The following is a 26,754-nucleotide window of genomic DNA, read 5'->3' as shown; positions in this document are numbered from 1 at the left end:
TCTAGCACATCAATCAACAATGATTGACATAAAGTAAGGGCAATAACAGCTGACTTTGAGAAAAACAAAGGACACCATTCAGAATTCCGTTGTAAATGTCAGCCTCGGTTATATCTTCCACACTACCCTGAGTGGTGGGTGTTTTTGTGTCGAGGTAACGTCATCGATGCATCCCATGATTAAAATACAACAATCACCCATACGGAACACATTGGAATCAAAACCAAGCACACCCGACGTGCCCTAAAACCGACGTGGTGACGCAACGTCTTTGTGTAGGCAAATCACGGTGCACGCTGGGCGGGCATTGTGAAGCTGTAGTGTTGAGTGTTAGCAGGCTAACTAGAGAAAGAAAGCTAACTAATCGTGAGAGTGGAAGTGGAGCTAACGTTTGAGGAAAAAGGCAACTGTCAAAACAGCAAGAGGAGCAGCAATTTAAGTGATAATTCCGTTAGGTGACCACATGAACAGATGTGTTGCTAGTTAATCGTGTACCGTGTTTGTCAGATGCCCGAGGAGCATTTTGGATACTACATCGATTGTCCCGTTTCCAAACGGAAACCATTTCTGGACACAGTTTCGGGCTAGCTTAGCTAGCTAGCTAAGTGAATCATCCAGGAGACTTTTCATTGTCACCTAAAAAACCCAAAACTGAATGTTTTGTCTGTCATGAGTCCGGCCGGGTGCTCCCATGTGAACGGTTATAAGGTGGATAACTGGAAACAAAACCTCCGAGTCATATACCAATGCTTTGTTTGGAGTGGCACTGCTGAGACCAGGAGACGCAAGGTAAAAACACAGGAACTGCAACGTTACCTTCAGAAACAAAAGTGAAATAATGTTAATGTAGCACAGACAGACACAGATAACTGGAGTGCAAATGATGCCCCAACATGAAGTACAACCACTGGACGGGTTGGAACAAATGACGGTGTTAGTGAAACTGTACTCTTGCAGCAGTAGTGTTGCTAGTACCAGGGTTAGCCCGCTAACGTTAGGTTATCACCGGTAACTTGGCTAGCACGACTCTACATGACGAGCTGTGGCGACTGGTGGCTTCTTTGCAACGTTTAATTTCTCTTTATTAGCCCAAGCAACTATTATTCAAGCTTTTTCGCCGTGAGTCAATCGGTTAGCTTCTGTTTGGTAGAGGCTGAACAGTTAGCTGCATGGCTAAACTTGGGTTGTAGCCATGAGCTAACGATACCGCACCAAAATGTACCCATTGTGGCTCTCCACGCGCACACATATTGGGTCGACAGATTAGCGGCTCTCTCCTGGGCATCCCAGGACAGTGTTTATTTTTTTAATTTATTTTTTTCCCTGCGCTGGTCATTCTCTCACGAGTTTTTGGATGCTGGGACGTCAGCTGATTACTTCATTGCCAATTTCCTTTTGGGCTTATCCCACACCTGCTCGGCCTACACAGCTCCGAATAGCTCCCTACAATGTGATGTCATCCCCGGACTGTGTTGCAGTTCCCCTTCCATCCCTCCTTTTTGTAAACATTAACTTGTTTTTTTTTTGTGCCACGATGTTGATTTACGACAAACTTACAGCTTGATTTGTATTATAGATTAACAACAATTTGTAGCCTGACTGTTATACAAACAAAAAATCCATGCTTCACTTAAACATGTCATACATTTTATGTCGTTGTGATAAAATAGGTGCTTCAGGGTGATGCAGGATGGACAGAGCTGGTGAGTTGAATTATCCCCTCCTCATCTTCACTGACATACTGTAGTTCAGATGAATACGAACTGGCTTGCTTTCTCTCCTCTTGCTCACCTTTCTGTGTGCCTCGGTGCCTTTTCATTTAATGGACTGAATACTAGATGTGAACCTACGTAGTGGAAGAATTCAGCCCCATCCCCGTATCTGCTGTGATACTCAGTTACAGCCAGTGAGATTAATGGGTGGGATGGTGGACTATGAGCGGCCAAAAGCATAGCTCAGTTACATTACAGGCATGTCAAAGCAAATAGCCAGCACAAAATGGTCGATGACCCTTTTTGCTCATACAGTGTTGTAGTGTCACGCTTTGGTTTGAGCGCAATGTCTTTAAGAATCATGTTTGCACTCAGAATTATAGTGTTAAAAGGGAAGTGTAGTGGGTGTCACCGCAACCGTTTTACCAGCATTTTTATAAATGTTGCTATTGACTGTTTAGTTTGTTTTTCACATTGTTCCTGTCAGGAATGCAATCAACGGGAGCTCATTCACATTTCATGAAAATAAGACTTACTATTTCTATTGCGCACTTCTTAGCAATTCACAGTGTTCTGCCCAACCCTGAGGGCTTATCAGCTGTTGCAAACCTTGCCTGTCGCTTTTACTTTTGCGAGAACCGTTTCTCCATCAGTTTTGAATACTTCTCAGCGTCATCACCCTTTGCCTTTTTGCCAAGATGACCAGCACCACAACCAGTGCTTCAGCACAAACCACCACCGTTTCCTTTATTATTTGCTTCCCACAAAAACTGCCATTTTGAGAGAAACACTATATTAGTGATATGGTAAAATATCTTCACCCTGATTTTCTACCATGCCCTGTACAAGGCGGCATGCTGCATGAATACCAGTCCTCCAGATCTGAAGGCCGCTATTGTCATAGTCTTTGAGGTTAGATGGCATTTAAAGTCATACCATTATAATTATTTAGTTGATCTGTTGTGAGCCGGTTTCTGTACACTTGTCTTTGATAGTTTCAGACTGGATTGTAGTTTAGTTTTATGCGCTGTCCAACTCATGTCATCCATCACTGCAGTTTTTAATTCTTAAAAATGAGCACCACCTAGTTCCTCTCACATGCCACTGTGTCACAGTACACCTGTGGCCTTGGAATTTTGAAGTAACAATAGGCATTGAAAACTTTGCTGTGTAATACCAGGACTGTATCTAACAGTGACATTTTAGAAAGCATATTTCTGGCTGTAATGTCAGTGAAAAGAGAAGGACACGCCTCTGTTGTTGTTATTATAAATGCTGCTAAGTATATATTATTGTATTATTTGAAATAAAAGTACAGTTGTTTACAATCAATGTTGAGTGACAAATGGCATTAAGCAACTGATACAGAGTGAAAGGAGAGTGGCTCCTGAATGAAGTGTACTCTCTACTGCTTAAGTGCACTCCACGAGTCCGAGTCTTGTGTCTCGAACCCTTTTCACCGAGGCTTTTTACCACCGAGCTGCTCTGACATGCAGATCATGTGATGTACTGCTCCAGTGGTGCACAGGCAGTGCAGTCTGGGGTTGTGTTCAGCTTCAAGACTAGGTGCCTTTAACATCACATTCGGGTATCTTAATATGATGTAATATAAATACAAATCCTTTACTCGGGTACTCTGAATGTTGGCATGGTGGATGAAACAAAAACTCATCACTGCACTGCTTACTGCTCATTCGTCTTACAATAGTACAATAATGGCAAACACAGTGAAAGCCCTGTAGTACAAGAGGCACCTTCTGCATAAATGGAAGTTGAACGACCCTGCCATTCAGAAGAGACTGATGAATGGAAGAGATGTTTTTACATTGTATTCACACTTGGTTTGATGAACGAGTGCCTGAATGGCTGTTTTTCAACTCCTTTTTTCCCCTTTTCCTGTAGTCTGTCCTCAGCAGCCTCCCTCCAAGCTGTCATCCTCTACCTTTTAAGCTAAAATCAATTCCCAGGCAATGTGCAGCAACATGAGTGGAAAATCTGTCACCTGCTCTGCGTGCACAATGTGAAACCCACATGGGGAACAAATGCTAGAATGAGTGCCAGAGACAAGAGTCTGCAAAGATGACATCACAACCCAGTGTGGCTTGGGATCTGCCATCCTTAATTAGTGCGCATTAATTAATGCTAATTCTTTTGGGACGTTGGTCCTCGATGAAATGCCCCATTAGCTTACGCTGTGCATGTGGGTTAACGCTAACGCAGTGTATGAGAGCGTGCAGGCTGGAGTGGTGGCCATAAATTATAGATTTAACTTGGTGACAAATTTGATATTGTTGTAGACTCCTCCAGGCCTCGAGTCCGATGTCCTTTTGTGTAAACATTTCTCAGTTGCCCCGTGCCCACAAACACCAACTATACCTACATCGTTTGCTAGTTCTATGTGACACAAATGCTCCATGAAGAAAAAACAATTATTTAAAGATTGAGCAATGTATTAAAGATGCCCCACATAGGGGGATGGTAAGAACACACATGTATGTAAATAGTGTTTTCTCTTTGCTTTTAATGAACGTTAAATCTTTCATGATTTTCTTCTGTGCATCTGTACTTCATTCTGTTACTTTCTGGTCGAGGTGTGCTACGTGCCATATAGCCAGAGGGGCTACACCCACCGTAGACTGTCAGTTTGTGTCATGTTACAAAAACCGGGCTCAATTTCAGATTGCAGAGGAGGAACTATTGTTCTGATGTGCTTCCTCTTCCATCTTCCCGGTACCTTACTTTTGTTCCCGTCTCTTAATCTATTCTATTACTGTGTTGTGAGTGTATGTTTAATGAGTCTAGCAAGCGACTCTTTGAGTACAGCACGTGAGCCTTTAGTGTGCCTCTGTCTGCAAAGATTTCTTGTTTCCTCTTTTAATATAGATTCATGTTACCCCCGTATTGCACAGAAAGATGCGGGCACAGCGCAGAGATAACAACCTGCAGTTGCTTTTAACAGTTGAATTCATTCTTCTTTAGGCCCAACTCCAGTCATATTCATAATTTATAGTTGGTGAATGGCTTTGGTGGTGGAGGCATAGAGTAAATATTCATGAAGGTCATGGTTATGTATTTTGTGTTCCGCTTCATGCAGCAGAATAGGCTCTATTTGCTATATCTCTAAGAGGATGTCTACTAAAACACTGCCGCCATAAAGGAACCTGCTATGCAGTTAAACCAGAGCTATTATCTCAGGTTGAGTGGATGTTGGATGAGATGAAAGCACGGTGGGTGGGGTTGGCTGGATTTTACAACCATAACTTCTTTGAAGAATTTGCCGTCACTTTGATTAAAGGGGGTAAGGGTCGTGATTAAAGAGCTGACTGAAGTCAGCTTTTTTTATCTTCTAGTTTTGATAAATCATATATGATCAGAGGAACCACAACCCCCCCCCCCCCCTTCCCACTCGTGCAACCCCCAGTTCTGCTTGTGATGAGGGAAGATGAGAGAGAAATCTTTTGCTAGATAGATGTTGCCGGGAATTTCAGAGGTAGGAAAATTGATACGTTTCTCAAGGATGACACATTTACTTCCTTCTGTCACTCCTTTTCTCCCTTCTGTTCTTTCTCTTCACACACAAAATGCACTGAGGCGCGACCAATCCCAGAGAGCGGCCGATTCCCGTACTGTGAGCAGATCTCTTTGTCGGATCGGTCTCCGTCACATCACAAGCCTGCTTTCTGACTCATCAGCATACGTTTGTAGCATCGGGATCTATTCGTCCAGCCTCTTCACAGCCCTCGCTTGTTCCTCTTCTCTGCTCACTCCCACGCTTTTTCTCCCTCCTTTTCCTTTCTTTTTTTTTTTTTTCTTTCTTTTTTTTCTATTTGCAAACCTAGTTCAGCTCACAACTCATTGCCTTTTGACTATCCCATTGAATGTGTGCAATAAATATACAGTGGGTTTTTTTTTCAGAGGTTTTCATGGGATTACCTAGGATCCTTTTGAAATTCATAGCACATTTTCCCATCTTCCCTGTCTGTCCTTTTCCCTCTGCCTCACAGGAAACACTCAGTGGGTTCGGTGATGTCAGTCAATGGTTTCTGGCCGCCTTCCAGCTCCATTTCTTCCACGTCTGTTTGCTCTCCGTCACTCCCAGGTCTTGTCTAATGTGGCTTTCGGTCCGTCAGTCTTTCTGGCTGTTGCTCAGTGACTAAACGAATGGCACGAGGCCTATGACCCACTCCCTTAGTAATGGGCCTGGTGTGTCACCTTGTGGTGTCCCCTTCGCATGCTATTGCCTCCCAATTTATCAGCCTCAGATAGTCTTCTCACACTTGAAGTCTACGTCATTTTACTGACTATGCTGGATGTGCTCTGCTACGGTGCTTTCATCTTTTCTGTTTATTTTAGATCAGAGATGCTAAAGAAGACAGCCGGAAGATGCAGCACTGGCATGGAGAAAAGAACCATGTTCAAAAAAATATCTGTTTTATTTTGGCCTTTTGGGGAATGGTTATTATAGCTATAGTATGTTTTTAATGACCACATATGCTTATGAGGCTTGAGGAGTAGTCATACATTTTGAAATATAGCTGCCTGTGGAAGAGCATGACTTTGCGTTTTGATTATAAGCTCCTCTCTTGTGTAAGCTGCATCAGCCCCTCCCCGCTCGACAACTTCACTTTGACTGATTTCTTCTTCCATCTCTGCCTCTGACCATTTCCCCTCTTTGCCCTCCCTTCAACCAGAGACAGAACTTCTCATTTGACTGTCCCACAAAGCATGCTGGTCATGGCCTGAACCAGCCAATGGGGCGGCTGTCCAGCCCTCCCATAGTACCACCATCTGGCTAATGAGCTGTCAATCACTCCCCAGGGGCCGGCCCAAGCCCAAAACCAAGAGGCGATCAATCTCTTCTCGTGTGGACACTCAATTATTCCCTATTGTTAAAACCTTGGGCCCAAGTGACGACTTTTCTTCGGGACAAGGCCTTTTGTGTAAAAATGGTTCTCTCCCCTCACGAATATGGCATTAGACCCTTGCGATATAATTTATTACTTAAGTCTGCTCAATATGTACTCACTTTTACATACTCTGCAGTTGCACTGTGCCTCATAGATTTTCCTGGAAGTAATGTTCAAGGCTCCTGAGGGTCCTAATTGGTTCTATGGGGATAAAGAAGAAATCAACTGATGATGTGAAGAGATTTGAGTCCAAGGAGTCGAGTTAGCGGTCTCTCTTCGGTGTGTGTTTGTGTGTTTTCTTTTGGTGGCTGTGGGCATCTGGTAGCTGCACGGTTTGACCGGTGATCACGCACCCGTTTGTCAAGCTGAAGCTAGACTGTCAGCCATCTGTGCAGACAAACACACTGATTGCTGCAGGATCCTCCCTCTTGTCGTACATGTTTGTTACGATTTTTTGCAGCCTTGGCCAGTCTACTCACTGGTGAATTGGATAAATATTGGCTTGATACTCTTTTGTGAGCGGCCTTTGTGTGAATCCTTTTATGAGGCAGTGTGGCAGTTTTCAAAGCATGAGTGTTTGGTTTGTGTTCCACTAGTCCTGCTCTGAACATGTGGACACAGGTAGCCTGTCTCAGACCAACTACATCTCTGTACTTTAGTGAGTGGAAATCTTTCCGCTGCCTCCTATGTTTTTCCCCTACACCCTCTGAAAATCAAGAAGGAAGCACAGCCTATCTCCTCCAAATTGAGTGTTCTTAATCAGATTCACACATGCACGCCTGTGTAGATCCATCCCATGTGCTGCAAACCACCAACCGACACAACTTGCTCAAACCCCTGAGAAACATTGGACTACATTTTTCATCATGGCATCAAAGCTACTCCACCGCATAGAGTATCTCAGCTTAGTTTCACTCCATCCTCACTTTATCCAGTTTCATTTCTGTTCCCGCAGACAACGAAAAGCTAGACTCCCATCGACTGGGGCTCAGAATTTAGCTCTAATGTCCTTATAGCAGTGTCTGACAGTATGAGGCCAAACTGCACGCCAACAATCCCTCATCTCTCCCTGGACTCGGATTCATTTGAATGAGGTGGGAATACATTTTCACACACAGACCATACAGCGTGTCATTGTCAACAGAGGTTACAATGAACTGATGGGAGGACGGAAGTGAAAAGAGAATAGAGTAGGATTGGTATTGTGTGTGTGTGTGTGTGTGTGTGTGTGTGTGTGTGTGTGTGTGTGTGTGTGTGTGTGTGTGTGTGTGTGTGTGTGTGTGTGTCCCTAGGGCTGCTGACTGAGACTGCATATTGCAGGCCAGGCATTGTCATGTGGGGATAGTGGGAAGCGAGGCTGCCAAAGGCGCTGACAGGCTGCAGCCCCACGGGGTCAGTCAGCAGCACGGTTCTGGAGCATCACCATCAGTCCCCCTTCCCCAGCCTCCCTCGGCTTCTTCATGTTAGTTAGAGAACGAGAAAGGGCCGTGTGCGTATGCATCAGTGTCTGAGCACTCGTAGCAAACGTCGACCATCGTCTGTGTGTGTATATTTAAGCTTAACGAGGGATTCTGCGAGTATTTTAACGCATATTTATAGCACGGTGTGCATGTCAGCCATTGTTAATATTTTGTTGTATTATGAGGATGTTTCCGTAGAGAAGCGTGGACAGGCTTATGAGGCAGTTGGTGAGTCACTGCTCTCATATAGCCGCGCTCTCTCTACCCCGTATTGTCTCTCTCTCTCTCTCTCTCTCCCCCCTCCCCGGTCTGTTCTTTGCAGCATCGGGAGCGTGCTCTGTAGAGCCAGACCTTTGTCCACATCATAATTGTCGTCGTCATTTTCTCTCCTCCTCAGTTACAGCTCATCGCATTGCTAGCTCTGTTTGAGTATGCAAATGCATTAACCCTTAACGTTGAGGTAGGAATAATGCAGTCGGATTGAAAGAATGCAGGAGGAGATGGAGAAGCTGAGTATGGGTATCACTTCATATAGATAGTTAGATCTAGAACATTGGGCCGCTCATGCTGTAATTGTTGGACCCAGGTCATTGTAAGCTCAGCAGACCCACACAGCATGTATTGCTATCTTATCCTCATGTTGAACATGTATCGGACACGCATTCATCCAGCTAATGCCTTTCTGCACCTGTTCTTCCATCACTCAGCAGCTTTGTACATTAGTGGGGTGATTCCCCCGGACGTGGATCCCAGCCTAACTTGTCTCAAAGTGCGCCTCCCCAGATGGGCAAACGCAGCCTAGCGCAGCACAAACTTGAGCTTGCTATACCTGTCGGATACTTGTTCCAGTCATCTGAGCCAGCGGCTGATCAATAGCTGATCTAATAGAACATTAAAAGCCTCTGGGCGCAGAGAAAGGCAGGACTGCTGACACTGATGAGTAGACAGCCTGTGAACCATGGTGAGAGGGAGAGATTACAGAGAAGCCAAGGGGGTGCTGGAGCAGAGATGGATTTTCTGCCCGCCATAGGGGTATTGAGGGGAGGGGGGGGGGGGGCAAGGCGTGGCATTGGCAGGGATTCTTGTTTTTGACTTGGAGTCCTGGTGCAGTGGAGGTGGAGTGGGGATGAACAACAACAACCCCGCCTCTGTAAGATCAGCTCAAAGAGGCAACTAAAACATTCAGCAATTCAGTTGACCTCAGCTGTGTTCCCACAATGTTTGGCCTGTTTTTTTTATCTTTTGCTAGTGCATGTAGGGTTTCATTTAGATTGTGAAAGTCCTGCTACACACTCTATAATTTTTCACACACAACCTCTACCTTAAAGGTTCAAAGAGCTCACTGTTGATGCGGTTGGTTTTTAGTGGCAGTCCACACATGTTTCCTTTCCTTTCCTTTCCACCACTCCCCATACATTCCTCTTGGAAAAGCATCACTCGCTAATTTGGTTCCACCCTTTCTTTTTCACAGCCATTCAGAGCCGGCTGGCTAGCAGACCCAATATGAAAAAATAACAGCTTAGTGTCTGCGACCCTGCATATCCCCTCTACTGCTATGTCATCACAATCCAACCCACGCCCACTAATGCGCAGCCAAAACACAGACCTGACTGTGAGTTTTGCAGCCTATCTCAGGCAGCAGTGCATAGTAGTAATATGTTTTATGTATCACCCATATACCTAGCTTACCATGATAGAAACGTCTGGTACCCTCTGTCAGTATCCATACAAATAGATGCAAATAGAGAGATTTGCTTTGGACTGTTATTTCAATTTTGTCCCAGTCCCACAGATGAGCTATTCCAGTCCTGTGTCTGTATTCCTATTGTTACCCAATGCAATATATGCCAGACGTTGGAACATCAAGATTCACAGCAGCAGTGTTAGTGTTTAAATAAGATGTGGATTGGGGATGCAATTATGTGAACTATTTTGACTTTCACACAATAATGCACGTCTAGAGATTGAGTGAAGAAACAGAACTTTGTTTGGCAATGCACTTTGATACCCACAGTTTATTGGAACACAAAGCATTTATCCATAGTCAAGAAGACCAATATCTTAATGTTGTCCTCACTATACCCGCTGACCAGTGACCACTTCCAACCATTTATACTGGAAATCCTTTGTGAGCAGCAATTGTTTTAATTATTGTGGGAACTACAATCTCCCAAACAAAGCTTCATGATGAAATTAACCTAAAATGTGTCACTGGATATTTGAAGTTTTTGAGTCATCATGTGAGTTATTTACAAGGGTTTTTATTTGTCATTGTACTACAGGGTTGCACCACGACATTTAGATTGTAGTCCCAATTTGCTACATAGGAAAGAAAAAGTGTTGTAGTCGTCCCATTGCACAGACCGTTCTGTGTTCTGTGTCATCCAGAGAGGAGGAAGTGAAACTGACTGGAACAACCTCCTTTATTACTCTCCAACAATACGCTTAAATGTTGTTCATATGGTGTCAGGTTATACTATTGTGTCTCTAGTCAAAAGATAGCAATAGGCCGACGATGCTGAACAGGGCCCTTGAGTTTCTGTGTGTAGGAGTGTGTGAGTCTTTCTTTCAAGCTAGTTTCACAGAGTGCACCAGAAACAAACAAAGCTGGTAAATCTCTCCAGCCAATAGTTCTCATTTTGTTTCTCTTCACCTTTGCTTCACACCTACTTTCCCTCTGTCTCCTCTCTACAGTGTGAGTGGGCGACTCATTGCGGCTGTAAGGCTGTGATGAGATTGTCTTATTTAATTTCTCCCTCTCAGAGCAGACTGTGTTGCTATGCTTTCACTCACATTACCAACAGAACTGTATAAGGAAAGCATCGAGTGTAATCACTGCCAACAGATTTTGCATTTGTTGACGTAATCATTTGCAACAATCTTCACCATGTTCACAGTTGTCGACCACATTTTGTTCCATTAATCTTTTCTCTCCCTCAGCTTATTGCATTTTGGTCATGGCCACTCAAGCCTTCTCTGTTCTCTCCTTTCTCACGGTTGTTTTACAACTTTTAGGCTGCGACCAACCACCACCAAATCTAATCTGGATTAGCTCCTGTGCAGCCAATGTAGGGCTCGATTTTGCAGTAGATGTCAGGCATCCTAATGTCCGGTTACCTTTGGGTGCCATAGTTGAACCAATTACACACACACTCTGTGTGTGTGTGTGTGTGTGTGTGTGTGTGTGTGTGTGTGTGTGTGTGTGTGTGTGTGTGTGTGTGTGTGTGTGTGTGTGTGTGTGTGTGTGTGTGTGTGAGAGACAAATTCTGCTTGCCTTCTCCGGTCTGCCTGCCAAGCATCAAATCCCATCATGCCCTGCATGTGTTAGAGAGCAAAAGATTCAGTGAGGAAATATGTTGTTATTCAACTGCAAAGGCCCAGTAATCTTGAGTCTGTCTCTTCATATCAGGTTTGTTCAAGCATCGTGTCCTCCAAAGTGTTTATGTGACTGACTGGAAGATAGAAATCTGATTCAACTAGCAAGGAGTTCCACTCTGTCTGCCTACGCCACTCTACAGCATAGCTCAGGGCTCTGTCCTGCTGCAGAGGATTTTCTCACCACACTGACGGTCCTCTCCCTGTTTTTTTTACTGTCAATTCCTCCCCCTTCCCTCCCCAACCCCACTTGTCATTGGGTCTTTCTTTCAAGGCCAAGTCGTGCATCTGTCACATGTGTGGAGCCCACCTGAACCGACTCCACTCCTGTCTCTACTGCGTCTTTTTCGGCTGCTTTACGAAGAAACACATCCACGAGCACGCAAAAAACAAGAGACACAATCTAGGTAAGCCAACACGCTCACTCGACAATAAATCATTTTGGAGCACATTTTAATTGATTTCTAGTATGCACTGTGAATGATAATTCTCTACATTCAAAATAAAATCTAACAATAGAGCTAAAATGATGATGCAACATGCATATTGTCCCTCCCTACGTCCAAGGCCCGGTCCCATCACGTCAGTCCTCACATTCACATGCACCCCTGTGGCTCACTGCAGCATCAGCTATTACCAGCAAAGGATTACAGCATTACTTTGGGCAACTTCCTCCCCTGAGCAGACAGGGAGCCTCACTCTAACCGCAGCACATTACCATTCTGGTGGGGAGCGCCTTAACCAGTCAAATGTCATGAGTTTTAAGTTTGCACTCTCTCTTTCACACAGCAGCAAGGTGACTGGTAGACATTGCTAATCCACAGCTACCCCAAAAAGCCTAGCTTCAACCCTACATGCTAATTAGGCTAAATAAGATAATGACACTAATGAGCGAGATTCTGATGTTACTCCTACAAGGACGACTAAATATAGAAACCAGGGAGAGGGTATGGAGACTTGGTAGTTGTTTGAATGGCTTTAATTGATTTAATGCACACAGATACCCCCGGTGCACGGCACACAGTGTTAATTACCTTTGAGCTTTCCACAAGAGCCTCGCTGACACTGGCGCTCTGTTCATCTCCACCTCTAATCAAATTAATCCAAACTCCCCGTCTGCTCTAAAACAAGATGGCAAGCTCCCTTCTCAGGACTCATTTTTACATTTTTTTCTTCATCATTTTTCTTACCACCTCATTCCTCAGGACACTTTTCAAATCTTTTTCCTGTCCTTTTTTTCCCCCTTGTCCTAGCGTACGTCATTCTCTGGACACCTTTCACATCTCCTTCTAATTTTCTTCCACTTCCCCTTCATCCTTCTTTGCTCTCCTCCTTTGCTCAAGTGAGCATGATCTACATTCCTCCCTGTATCTTGTGCAGCACTCCATCCAGTCTACATCTTCATCCTCTCGTTGTCTCATTTTTCTCTCTTAATCGGGTTGCTGTTGTCCGGAGAGGAGCAATCCTTTGTTGCCATGGTTTACCAGAGAAAAGAAAGATGAATACATTTTCTTCTTCACTTTATTTCTTTGTATGTTCTCATATCTCTCTCACACACTCGCACTCACACACACGCACACACACAAATAACATTACACAGTGACGACAATATATAACATACACCAGGTTTTATATATATATATGATGTGTTAGCTCACTTCTCAGTGTGGGAAGCACCAAAAACAGAAACATGTCCAGTTAAGCTTAAAAAAGAATAGGTTGTCACGGCAACAGAGCTGAATTATTGTTGCCGCATGGTGTGTTAGTTAGATAGCCCAGGTGGGGGGTGGGAGACAAATAGACCTATTCCATCACTACTACCCTCATATCTCTTATAATTGCTAATTGCACCAAATGAGATGGAAACATTGCCTAGAAAAGCATGTTATACTGTAAATAAAACCCAATGTGTGTTACTGTGCTGGAAAAAAATCTATTTGTAATTATTGCGCAATCTCTCTTTCTCCTTCTCTTTCCCTCCCGCTCACAGCAATAGACTTATTATACGGTGGAATATATTGTTTTGTGTGTCAAGACTACATATACGACAAAGACATGGAGCAGATTGCCAAAGAAGAACAGAGGAAATCCTGGAAATTGCAAGGTAAAGCATTTTGTCTTCTCTCTCTGAGGAACTTAATGCAGCTTTTTTGAAAACAAGGCCGTCACATTTGTGTTTTCATTTTTAATCGACAGGCATCGGGGAGAAGTACACGACATGGGAGCCGACCAAGAGGGAACTAGAATTATTACGACACAATCCAAAGCGGAGGAAAATCACTACGAACTGCACCATAGGTAAGCGATAGGCTCGCTGTTTAGTCTGCACTGCTTTTTATCTGTGTGTGTCTCTACATGTTCCAATAACGCAAGTGTACTTGCGGTCACCCTCGTGTTTAAGTGTGATACCCAAGGTCGGTAAGACCGGGCAACCCCACAGGCACTGTGGAAGACAAAACACGGCGCTCCCTCTCTGATACTGTAGATGCACACACTGTCTGTGTCTCCCCAGACATTGTTATGCCTCTACAGGGACTTCATGTTTTTGGGGTTGTCCGTCTGTCCGGTCTATCTCTGGTATGACTGAGAGGAATTTCTTTCAAATTTGGCTCAACTGGCCACCTGGACTCGAGGATTACCTGTGCTCATTATGACAATTTCACACAAATTTCTAATAGGATAAAAAAAATGAAGCGATGACATTTTGGACAGACATAAACCTGCAAACTTGACTGGTTGACGGAGGCTTACAACCGCTAGGCAGTTATTCTCTGTACTGTTTTCTCAGTGATTTGTTTTTCATTTCTTCCTGCCATCTTTGTTGTGTCTCTGATTTTGGGAGGTAGACTTAGTGTGTTTGTGTGTGTGCACGCACACCGGGACCAGCCTGAAGTATTAAAGCTCTCGCTGAGCATTCTCTTCCAGAACCAAACCTTGCTCAATTGGATTTGACCCAGGACCCTGCTGTGTTTCCCTTGTTCTACTGGCCATCACTGCAAGACTGTAGCGTTTTCTTCTCGCTCTAAATGAATCCATTCACAGCTTTTGGGGTCTGCTCCAGGATACACGCAGTTTTGCTGGCAGACCTGAGCCAACACTATATTCTTGTCTTTTACGTTTAATAACTATACCGGCATATTGAGATGTGGTTCCATATAGATTCGCAACTACTGAATATTTACATTAACAATTAAGCTGCCAAATATTTTTCGAGATTAATTGATTACCAGTTTGTCTTATGAAATGTCAGAAAGTAGAATATGTCTTAAAGCCCAAGCTTACGTCTTCAAATGCTGACCATTAACTAAAACCAAATAACCAAAAAGATAAGCAGTCCACTGTCTCATAAGACAAAGAAAAGCATCACATTTTCACAATTGAGAATCTGTAACTAGGTTGCTTACTCACTTAATGTTTAATTGGTAACTCAAAATAATTAGTTTCGTATCAAAATATAAATACTAATATGTCTGGTTCTTTTGGCTACCAATTCAGTAATGCTCTCTACTTTTGGTGGTTTGTAATGAGTAAGTTGAACAGTCCAGAGAACAGAGACGAGGTCTTTCGTGGGGATTCGTTTCCCTCCGTTGGCAGCAGAATGAATCAGAGGCACTGTCGTGTTTAATCTTTGTTTCCATGTGTCTCTCATGCTTTTCTTTGTCTCCTTTTTGTCCTGCAGGTTTACGAGGGTTAATAAACCTGGGCAACACATGTTTCATGAACTGTATTGTTCAGGCCCTAACACACACACCGCTGCTGCGAGACTTCTTTCTCTCCGACAGACACAAGTGCGAGATGCAATCAAACTCCTGTCTGGTGTGTGAGATGTCGCAGCTCTTTCAGGAGGTATGGTGCAAACATTTGCGTGTCTGAACTTTTGTGTCTGGACAAGTTACATAGGTTTAAAGAAAGAAAGAACGTCTGATTTTGGTTAAAACTGAGCCATAATTTCAGAGTTTTAGTTTTTTTTTAGCAACCATATAATACAGAATGTTCTCTCACAGTGTAAGCCACTGCAGAACGCTGAGTCACTGTTCAGCTCTTTTGTCAAGTCCAAGAGGGAGGCAGAGAGGAGCGAAACATTCCTGCCTGAAAGGAATGTACAGAGCCACATGCATATGAATACGCAGAAAGCCGTAATTATATATTTTATTGAACCTGGTCAGTCGATGCGAATTATCTCGCACAGCTATTTATAGCCTCTTAATCCCAGCTCTTTGACACAAAAGTTTGGCATTTTAACATCCAACAAACACCATCAGTCCTTGACATTATGTAATATCTGCCTGGGCTGCTCCCACACTGCCTCGCTTTTTTTCTTACACCCTCCCACATCCCGGTATATATGGGCCCACAGATGGTGCTATAAAGAGTTGAGTCATCACCAAACTTCCCTTCCACAGCATACACACAGAGCCTTGCCCCATCGCAGTTTGCTGAACCATTCAGCTACATAACACATGAAGGAGGTAATCACTCACCTCTATCGCCAGGCAGGCAGGCAGGCATTGACTGAGTATTCAGCTGGAAATTCAGGATCAGTCATACAACAACAACAAAAATCTATTTAAACGTACCTTAACACACAAACGATATCACTCCCAAGTTTTTCTACCTCCACGCCTTGTCCCCAACTCTCTAATTTCCATCCCCCTACCTTTATTTTATTTCAACCCACCTCCATATCTTCATCAAAAGCTGGCATCTTCTGCCTCTGCAGACACACACACACACACACACACACACACACACTCACACTCACACTCACACTCACACTCAGAGCTTTTTTAGATGTGAAGGTGAGAGGCGTGGCCCCGGCCTGCTTTGATCAACCACTCTCTCCTCACTCTCTCTAGTTTCCTCCTCTTCTCGTAGCATCGTTTGTTTGTCAACTGCCTTCAAACTGCCGAAAAGGAGTTTGTAAGACTCAAAAGAGGCTTCAGCGCGGCATGTTATTCCCCTCTCGCAGCTCTATCAGATTTCCGACCGAGCTGTGGAGATTAAAGCGAAGTGTGTGTGCAACATCTACGTGTCAAGACATGAGAGCCCTCTCTGGCATTAATGAGCTCTGGTTGGAACTCCACTGTAGTGTTTGCACCCTAATAACTCTTGCGCTCCGCTCATCTCTGACCTGGATTGTCACTCACTCAAATTCCCAAAGAGTCTGCATCCATTTGTGGATGTTTTTGCTCCAAACACACCCGTTTTCCAACCAGTTCTTCCTCTTCCCTGTCTTGCACATCACACCTCTCCTCTCTACGGATGTGCTGCTAGGCGACATATATTGCAGAATCCATTCACATCTGACGAGGCCTGTAGAAAGTAGCTGCTAAAGGAGTCAGAAAGACACTCTGACTGACAGCCTCACATGTGTTGTGCTTCAACAATGAATTATAGATGACAGTGTGCAATGCAGCTATGAGGTTGGCATAGAGGTGATCAAATATATATTCGCCTGGTAACACCTGGAAAAATAGGCTAACCACCCACTCCTCTTCACCCCCGCTACCTCTCTCCTCTTTCTTCCCCGCTCTCAGTTCTACTCGGGCCACCGTTCGCCCCACATTCCCTTCCGGCTGCTGCATCTGGTGTGGACTCACGCACGTCACCTCGCAGGCTACGAGCAGCAAGACGCCCACGAGTTCCTCATCGCAGCATTGGATGTACTACACAGGCACTGCAAAGGGGACACCATCAGTAAGCCATAAAAACACTAGTGTGTTGTCTTTAAATACAGTAAGATTGGAGGGTTTACTTTAGATTTTGTTTTCTCGAATATTTTCTGTCAGGCCATTTGCAGCTTGTTCAAGTCGGACTGAATGGGGAAACGCAGCAAAGAGCAGTGTGTCAGTTGAGATTGAGAGGAGTGTGTCTGGGCCACCTGCCTCTGATCCGGCATGTGGAGTTATACCTTAGATCTACTCGTAGAGCGCAGTGCCTTACTTCCCTGGAAAGCGTACTGAAGGAGACTGGCAATGGTGTGTACCAAAGGGACAGGAAGCAAGCAGTGTGAGGAATGTCAATAGGGCCCCGCTGCAGTTGAAATGACGGGCTGACTCGCCCACAGACCCTGCAGTAAGGTTTGTTTCGATTATCTAGAATCCAGAGAGTTGTAAAGTAGCAGAGAGGCTCAGCTGCAGGGGGATGGTGAAGTGAGAAAGAGGGCCAGACGGAGTCCTTCAGAGGTGCTAAACAGGTCGTAGGTGTTACCTGTGTGTCTATTTATACTTTCTGCTCTTTGTGGTCCGCAGGAGACGACAATGGGAAGAAGGCCAACAATCCAAACCACTGTAACTGCATCATTGACCAAATCTTCACTGGGGGCCTGCAATCAGATGTTACCTGTCAAGTTTGCCAGTAAGTGTCTGTGTCTGTCTTGTGTGTTTGCGACTTTAAAAAAAAAAGAAAAAAAAAAGTGATTACCAAAATAAAGTCCCATCTGAGAGATTTTTCTGGCCATTTACTTGATGGAGCAGCACGTCACCACCTAAACCCCTCCTTCCTCTTTCCCTACATTCACTCATTCATCCATCATCCGTCTATCCTTATTGTCCTCCCAATTGCGTAGTCGCCTCTCACCGCCGGGCTGATCGATGTTGGACGTCACCTGTCCTCCCAGAGTGGGTGAACCAGTGGTTGTGTCCTCTCCACCATTCTCTGTTAGAGGCCCGGTCCGTGCAGAGCTGCTGTAAGAGGGGGGTTGTCTAGACAGCAGCACAACCCGAGCGTTGCCTGCCTGCCCCCCAGAGCTGTCCTGTCACATTAACACTAACACGCTGCACTGAACTGCACAGCACCTCGCCCTGACTAGCAGGCAAGCCGAGCCCAGCTCTGTGCCATGTTACCTGCCTCCACAGTGGAGCGAGAGACTGCTGATGCAGAGCTGCTGATGCTGCCTAGAGTATCATTCTGCCATAAACTCCTCTGTAATCATTACACAGGTCTCCTGTTGACCACATATTACTTATGGGTAAGCCTTAAGCAACATAAATGCATCCCCCTAAGGCTTTTTTTTGGACAAAAATGGAACCCTAATGGTGCCATATATTACCGCTAGGTCGCTCTTTTACCCATCATAAATACATGCCTACTTGTCTTAATAGCCACCTGCTGGTACCACGGGGTGTTGCAGCACCATGACTCATCTAATGTCATGCGTATATATTTGTGTATACTTTGCGTATACTGCATGCGTTCTATACTGAAAGCCTCCATTTTGCCCAGGCTGCAATCCATCGCAGCCATCGGGCTGTAATAATACAAATTCCTTATGTAAAGCCAATCTTCTCTGATGTAACACTTCATTGAATTGCAAATGGACCTGGAAGAAGAAAACAGTGTATATTATGCACATGCACATACTCAATCTTCCAGCAGGCTTAAACAAAAACATGATCGGAATATACAGTGGCTGTGTGAATTTCAGCTTGTGTATTGCCATCTGTGTCATCATCCTTTCATCACGGCCTGTAATAAATGACACACAATCACACACTATTTATTCAGCCTCACAATCAAACTCCCTTCTCTCTCTTTTTTTTTTTCTTCTTTTCCTCTAGTGGTGTTTCCACAACGATAGATCCATTCTGGGACATCAGTCTGGACCTTCCTGGCTCATCCACGCCTTTCTGGCCCCTCAGCCCTGGAGGGGATGGCAGCACAGTGAATGGAGAGAGCCACCTGTCAGGGTCCACCACTCTCACAGACTGCCTACGCAGGTACCACTTCAGTCTCAGCTGACAACAGACTTTTTTTCCTGTCTGTCAGGCTCTCGTTTCTTTGTATCTATCTAAACAAACCTAAATTTCCTGTCATGTAGGTTGTAGAATATCCAATGGCGCTAAATCAGAGTCGCTTCTTGACAAAAACAAGTCAGCTGCCTTACAGTCGTACTGCTAGCTGTGTTCTTCTGTGCTGGTGCAGAAAAACAGTATTAAAACTTTGTCAGATTGAAAATGAATGATGTTTATAACACATGGAAAGGAAAAGGAGGTACTCTCACTCTCTACTTTTTTTTTTTTTTCTTCAATAGGCTTATTGTCCTTTATCCCTTCTGCCACCTCTCCAAAATCATGGGTATCAATCGTCTCCAAATACATTTTATTCATCTCCCCACTTGTCTGAAGGGGTCACATATTGAGTGGCACAGCAACCCTGTTATCACTGGATCTCATCTTCCTCCATCACCAGGTTGGCAGATGTGACCTCTCATATCTCCTCTACTGCCTCTTCATTCTTGCAATTTCTTTTTCTCCCCTCCTTATCTCATTTCATTCCCTCCCCTCTCAAATCAATTCCCCCCCCCCCCTTATGTCCTCACCCTCTACCTCCTCGTATTCCTCTCATCCTCCCCCCTCTCTCTTTCTCTCGCCTCCTTTCCTTCTGACTTTTTTTTTTTTTTTTTTTTTGCTGCAGCACCTCACACACCCCTAGTTGCTGCAGCAAGTCTCTTAAAGGTACAGGACCGGTTGGTGCTGTTGCCGTGGTGATAGAGGCGCTGGAGTTACCGGCAGGGGTCTTGGGTTGGGTGGGCTCACACACAGAGTGGCTGCACCAAAACTCTGCATGCAGACTTTGGATTAGTAGGACTAGAACCAGGTGTTGCGTGGTCATAGGGTTATATTTGTGTAATATAACCAAATAAATAAACCATAATAGTTTTCACTTCCTGTCTCCTGTTTTGCCCACACGTGTTCTCTGCACTTTCACAACCTCTCTTCTTCTTCTCTTTTTCACTCCCAACCCATCCCTCCCTCCCTCCTGCAGGTTTACGCGACCCGAGCATCTAGGAAGCAGTGCCAAAATCAAGTGCGGCGGTTGCCATAGTTACCAGGAGTCCACCAAACAGCTGACGATGAAGAAGCTCCCCATCGTAGCATGTTTCCACCTCAAAGTGAGTCAGACAGTGACGACGTGCTGCCCAGGTATCATTGTTACATTACCTGTCACCGTCTTGACAATTTTGATTATTTAAGGGTAAGCGTTTATCTTTCACACGTCTAATGTTGTCATCACTCCCAAAACGGCAGATGAAGCCGCGTCTTGTAAAAAAATAGGGCCGTGTGATGCGGCTTAAAACCATCATCCAAATGTACACACTGCAATATATTTACAAGCTGTAATATATGGTCCATCCTGTGTGTGTGCAGCCTCACATCTGATTTAGGCAAAGTTCAGGTTTTGCAGAGACTTGGCTGTCTTGTGCGTAGGTGTGCTCAGAATTCGATTCAGTTGTTGGTGCATTACCTTCTACTGTGCAGCCCGTTCACACAGTGTCCCAGAACACCTACGACTTGTACAGTCCTCATTTGTCCATGTTTTATTTATCATAACAGTATTGAGGGGGGGGGGCGGGGCTATAATGTATTTATGATATTCATAGGAACAGGCTGCCAGACGATTGTCTAAGATCAATCCAAGTCCTGCTATTATCTTGTTATGAATGCGTAAATGTGTGACATCCAGGGTGAAACACAAGCATTTTCACTTTTCACTTGCTTTGTTTTGTGTTTTGTATGTCTTGTAATGATGATGCCTGTTGTTTCTAAATGTGTCTTCTCCCCTCCCCCTTTTCTCTCTCTCTCTCTCTCTCTCTCTCTCTCTCTTTCTCTCTCTCTCTCTCTCTCTCTCTTCATGTTTCTGCCCCTTCCCCCTCTCTCACCCTCCCTCTCTGGCCAACTCCAGCGGTTTGAGCACTCTGCTAAACTGCGGAGAAAGATCACTACATATGTTTCCTTCCCCCTAGAGTTGGACATGACGCCCTTCATGGCATCCAGGTAAGCCTCTCGTAGGCCCCAAAGCTTTTCTACACATGTAGTGAGTCTTCACATCCAGATATATTTAAAAACAACAAAACATGTAGCAGCTTATTTAAGTGTTTTATTACATCGTAATGTTTGAACATACATACCGTTTGATATACTTTACATTATGTGTACTCCAAGAAAATGCACATTTCTTCATCTGCAGCCAAAACAGCATTGTTAATTGCTCCCTAAAATATATATTGCTGTCAGTGAAGCATTCAGTAGCAGTATTGCCCCACCCCTGGCTGAAGCATCCATTCAGCTCTGTTCAGAGACGTTAACATCATTAGAGGCACAGGCAGGGAAGATATCGGCTTTCACAGACAGGATCATTCTGCCACCTAGTGGATGTATGTGCCAGTGTAGCATGTTTACCCATACATGCAACTTAAGAAATGTTAATGTGTTGCTATTCTTTTTCTGTCTCCCACAGTAAAGAGAGCAGAATGAACGGGCAGTATCAACAGACAGTCGATGTATTAAACAACGACAATAAGTGAGTACCTTGCAAAGGGATTTATTAACACAGCAGCAGTGACATCATTGCATATGCTTAATGACCTGAAGCATCTGTCTGTGACTTCCCCAAATTAAATCAATTTGAAGCCAATTAAAAGCTGCTTAGTTTTTCTCATCCATGACAGTTACAATAGCTTTCATTTTCCAGGACGGTCACAGGGAATTTACCGTCTTAATACCATTGAATGGTTCCTTGTATAGAGTCAGTTTGCAAGGCTCCTTGATGATGCCTCTAGTAGATAGATAGGTAGGTAGATAGATAGATAGATAGATAGATAGATAGATAGATAGATTTACTTTATTAATCCCGCAAGTGGACATTTGCTAGTACACAAGAAAGACCTAGAGCAACAGTTTGTGGAGGATAATGGGGCTTATGATGTTACAGGTGCGATGTGTACGATGTCGCTCCAAACAAAACAGGGGGCAGCATTCCACCTCAAGGCATGCAAACTTGTCACCATCGTCAAAATTCAACATTTTGAATCCTACGTGATTTAGGCAAATCCGATGCACAACAAGCAGATTGCCGTGCATGTCAATTTCACTATGGCGAGCACAAATGAAACTGACCTGAAGCTAGCAGTTAGCTGTAGCAACTTCCGGAGCTGCCGCACGCTCTCCTCTTGGCAAAGTAGTACCCTGGTTGCAGGGAGGACGAAACAAAAGTACAAGTCGTTTTTTTGTTTCTGCCACTTTGGATTGAATCCATTAAACAACCCATCGAAGCGAACGCGGACCACGTATCTTCACTGTGACCGCGTACCTTCACTGTGACCGCGTACCTTCACTGTGACCACGTACCTTCACTGTGACCACGTACCTTCACTGTGACCACGTACCTTCACTGTGACCACGTACCTTCACTGTGACCACTGTGACCACGTACCTTCACTGTGACCACTGTGACCACGTACCTTCACTGTGACCACTGTGACCACGTACCTTCACTGTGACCGCGTACCTTCACTGTGACCACGTACCTTCACTGTGACCACGTACCTTCACTGTGACCACTGTGACCACGTACCTTCACTGTGACCGCGTACCTTCACTGTGACCACTGTGACCACGTACCTTCACTGTGACCGCATACCTTCACTGTGACCACTGTGACCGCGTACCTTCACTGTGACCACTGTGACCACGTACCTTCACTGTGACCACGTACCTTCACTGTGACCACGTACCTTCACTGTGACCACGTACCTTCACTGTGACCACGTACCTTCACTGTGACCGCGTACCTTCACTGTGACCACTGTGACCACGTACCTTCACTGTGACCACGTACCTTCACTGTGACCACGTACCTTCACTGTGACCACGTACCTTCACTGTGACCACGTACCTTCACTGTGACCACGTACCTTCACTGTGACCACGTACCTTCACTGTGATCATGTACCTTCACTGTGACCACTGTGACCGCGTACCTTCACTGTGACGACGTACCTTCACTGTGATCATGTACCTTCACTGTGACCACTGTGACCGCGTACCTTCACTGTGACCGCGTACCTTCACTGTGACCACGTACCTTCACTGTGACCACTGTGACCACGTACCTTCACTGTGATCACGTACCTTCACTGTGACCACTGTGACCACGTACCTTCACTGTGACCACGTACCTTCACTGTGACCACTGTGACCACGTACCTTCACTGTGACCACGGTGACCACGTACCTTCACTGTGATCACGTACCTTCACTGTGACCACTGTGACCACGTACCTTCACTGTGACCACGTACCTTCACTGTGACCACGTACCTTCACTGTGATCATGTACCTTCACTGTGACCACTGTGACCACGTACCTTCATACCTTCACTGTGGCCGCGTACCTTCACTGTGACCACGTACCTTCACTGTGACCACGTACCTTCACTGTGACCACGTACCTTCACTGTGATCACTGTGACCACTGTGACCGCGTACCTTCACTGTGACCACGTACCTTCACTGTGATCACTGTGACCACTGTGACCGCGTACCTTCACTGTGACCACGTACCTTCACTGTGACCGCGTACCTTCACTGTGATCACTGTGACCACTGTGACCGCGTACCTTCACTGTGACCACGTACCTTCACTGTGACCGCGTACCTTCACTGTGACCGCGTACCTTCACTGTGACCACGTACCTTCACTGTGACCACGTACCTTCACTGTGATCACTGTGACCACTGTGACCGCGTACCTTCACTGTGACCACGTACCTTCACTGTGACCACTGTGACCGCGTACCTTCACTGTGACCACGTACCTTCACTGTGACCACTGTGACCGCGTACCTTCACTGTGACCACGTACCTTCACTGTGACCACTGTGACCGCGTACCTTCACTGTGACCACGTACCTTCACTGTGACCACTGTGACCGCGTACCTTCACTGTGATTGACGAGCTGTCGGGGCAGCTGTACTTCTTTGTCCTCTCATGTTGGACTGAGGACAGACTGGACACCACAGTGACTCACTATCGTCTCTTGAGATTCAAGTTGTATTACAAGACGAGATGGGCCAGGGCTAGCACGTTAGCACGCTTATATGCAACAAAATAAATGCATCTTTGACATGATGTCATCACTGTAACCTCTTCACATTCTGTTGATAATTAGTTAATCCATCTTTTTTTAAACAAAAAAAAGTCTGGACAGATCTTACACATTGCACCTTTTTTAAAGTGAAGTTGGACAACAGAACGGAGACAATTTCACATGTCTTGGTCTATTTCTAGGTATTCCTTGTTTGCTGTGGTCAACCACCAAGGCACATTAGAGAGTGGCCACTACACCAGCTTCATCCGCCAGCACAAAGACCAGTGGTTCAAATGTGATGATGCCATAATCACCAAGGCCAGCATTAAGGATGTACTCGATAGTGAAGGGTAAGAATGCAAACAAAGACATTAGCAGCTCTACAATGTCATACAGTATGAAATCTCAATCGGATGTTTCTATTTTGTCACCCCTCAGGTATCTCTTATTCTACCATAAACAGTTCCTTGAGTACGAGTAGTCTTTGTGACCACTGACCACAAAGAACCACTGCTTCTGATGAGAGAGTCAAGGGCCCCGGGGGACAGGATGAAACACAAACACACAAACCTACCTGAAACTCTTTGACTACCAGTCTTTGCTCCTCCAGCTCTGGAGGACAAAAATAAAAAAGACGTGTGAAATCATGCAACCGTTCAAAAGGAAAAACAACAACAACAAAAAAGCACTGAGCTACTTCTTGGCATCTACTTGACAAAACTGAATGAAGAGGAGAGATGGAGGAAGAGTTCCAGGCTCGGGCAGAGAGGAAGAGGCTCCACCCCCACCCCCCTACTCTCTCTCCCTTCCCTTACCTGCTGCAGGGGCTGTCTGAGTGTGACTGACTGTCATGTTGATTGGGCACATCTGGAGTTTTCTTACAGTATTCTGACACCCCCCCCCCCCCCCCCCCCCCCTCTCTCTCTCCCTCCCTCCACACACACACACGCACCCTTCATTTCTCTCCCATGGTGCTCTCGTTTCAACTGACCAAGCATTTTACTTGATGGAAGACAGTTTGTTGTCATATGCATATGGGACTGAACACATAAACAAAAAAGAACAAGAATAGAATCGTGAGAAACTTATTATGAACTTTGCAAAGGACATTTTTTTTTTTTTTAAAGGTATGGTTATGATTCTTATCATTTGTGAATTTTTGTTATGAAATACTGTATGACTATAGTATACATCTATTTTTTAAAGAGCAAAAAAAAAAAAAGAAAACATGGGAGAGCTTAGAGACGCTGCCTTTGCCAGTTGCTGGGGAAGTGCTGCCATGGAAACTAAGCAGATTTGGACCTGAGTGTGCTCATGTTCCATTATATACTGTGTTGATTGTTTTATTTTTAAGTCTGGTTGAGGGCAGGGAATATCTATTTTTTTAGCAACTCATTCAATTTTTTGTTTACTGTTCTTTTCAGTGTCTTTTTTTATTTTCAGTACAGTCATGTGTCCCTCGCTGTCCTGGTACTGGAGATGTTTTTTGGACGTATTATACTTTCATTCTTGTGGAATTGTTGGTATAATGATGGTGACGGTTAAATTGGCTCACTTTTGCTGTTTTATGAATTTGTATGTTGAATGTGAGCTTTGGGTTTCATATGGCATTCTGAAGAGAAGACTCGATACATGAACTCCAAAAATGAGGTCCTGTGATGTGAGACTGCTGTGGTCTCTCTTGAACACCTTGAATGCTCTGTGCAACAAAAAAAAAAAAGAAGAAAAAAAAGCCCATTTAACAACACTGCATGCGACCGGGCTCTCATGATCTTATAAGATGTGAAAAATTGCCCTCAGTAATGCCTCAAGGCCTGCTGCCCATCATGGTTTTTGTTCTGGGAGGGTGATGGTGTGAGATGTATAGAGGCTGAAACATATTGCACGTATACGGGCGCTGTGCGACCACAGCCTGGCTCTGAATCCATCAGTGTTAATCTTCTCCATGGCAACTGTGTGGCTGGTGTAGACCGGTGTGGTTCGTGGTGCGTCTTGCCTCTGCAGTGCAGTAAACCCAGTGCTCTATTCAATCAGTATGCTGTCAGACTTTAGATAATGCACATACACATCAGGGTGTTGTGGTCTGTTTTGTTTGAATATCACTGATTGTGTATGTATTAAAAAAGATAATAATAAAAAAAAAAATACTGAATTAAAAAAAAAAATTCACTCATGTATAAGATGAGGGCCCTAACCTATCACAGTAATGCCACATTAAAAAAAACCCACAACCCCTGGTTGTTTAGCTGCTCTGTAATTGAGAACAAACATGCATATCCTTCGGTCTGCTGCAGAACCTCAGCTAGAGGGAAACAGCGGGGTTTTCCCCCCGAAACGGTGAAATCAAAGACTTGTGAAATGGTCGCACTTTGGTTTTGGTGTATCATGGAGCAGTTAAGGCCACCCAAGGACATTCAGGGACGCAGCTGA

General features: G+C 44.7%; 1 protein-coding gene across 2 annotated transcripts; it reads left to right on the top strand.

Moving 5' to 3' along the window:
- The first annotated feature begins 328 nt into the window (after positions 1-328).
- On the top strand, positions 329-26,490 carry LOC137878770 (ubiquitin carboxyl-terminal hydrolase 22-like). 2 transcript variants are annotated; one of them, XM_068719201.1, is made up of 14 exons: positions 329-789; positions 1,671-1,703; positions 11,729-11,861; positions 13,445-13,558; positions 13,651-13,752; positions 15,134-15,300; positions 16,992-17,151; positions 17,706-17,811; positions 19,014-19,172; positions 20,221-20,347; positions 21,139-21,230; positions 21,694-21,756; positions 24,525-24,674; positions 24,763-26,490. In XM_068719201.1, the coding sequence occupies exons 1-14, from the start codon at positions 670-672 to the stop codon at positions 24,803-24,805; spliced, it is 1,569 nt and encodes a 522-aa protein (XP_068575302.1). In that variant the 5' UTR covers positions 329-669; the 3' UTR covers positions 24,806-26,490. The 2 variants fall into 2 exon arrangements, with proteins under 2 accessions (XP_068575302.1, XP_068575303.1); XM_068719202.1 differs by lacking the exon at positions 1,671-1,703.
- The last annotated feature ends 264 nt before the right edge of the window (positions 26,491-26,754 follow it).

The sequence above is a fragment of the Cebidichthys violaceus genome, unplaced genomic scaffold, assembly GCF_023349555.1.
Source record: "Cebidichthys violaceus isolate CVI_PGR_0920_01 unplaced genomic scaffold, fCebVio1.0.p SCAF_23, whole genome shotgun sequence".
Lineage (NCBI taxonomy): Eukaryota > Metazoa > Chordata > Actinopteri > Perciformes > Stichaeidae > Cebidichthys > Cebidichthys violaceus.
The sequence above is the reverse complement of the archived record's forward strand: the minus strand, read 5'-3'. Positions and strand labels throughout refer to the sequence as shown.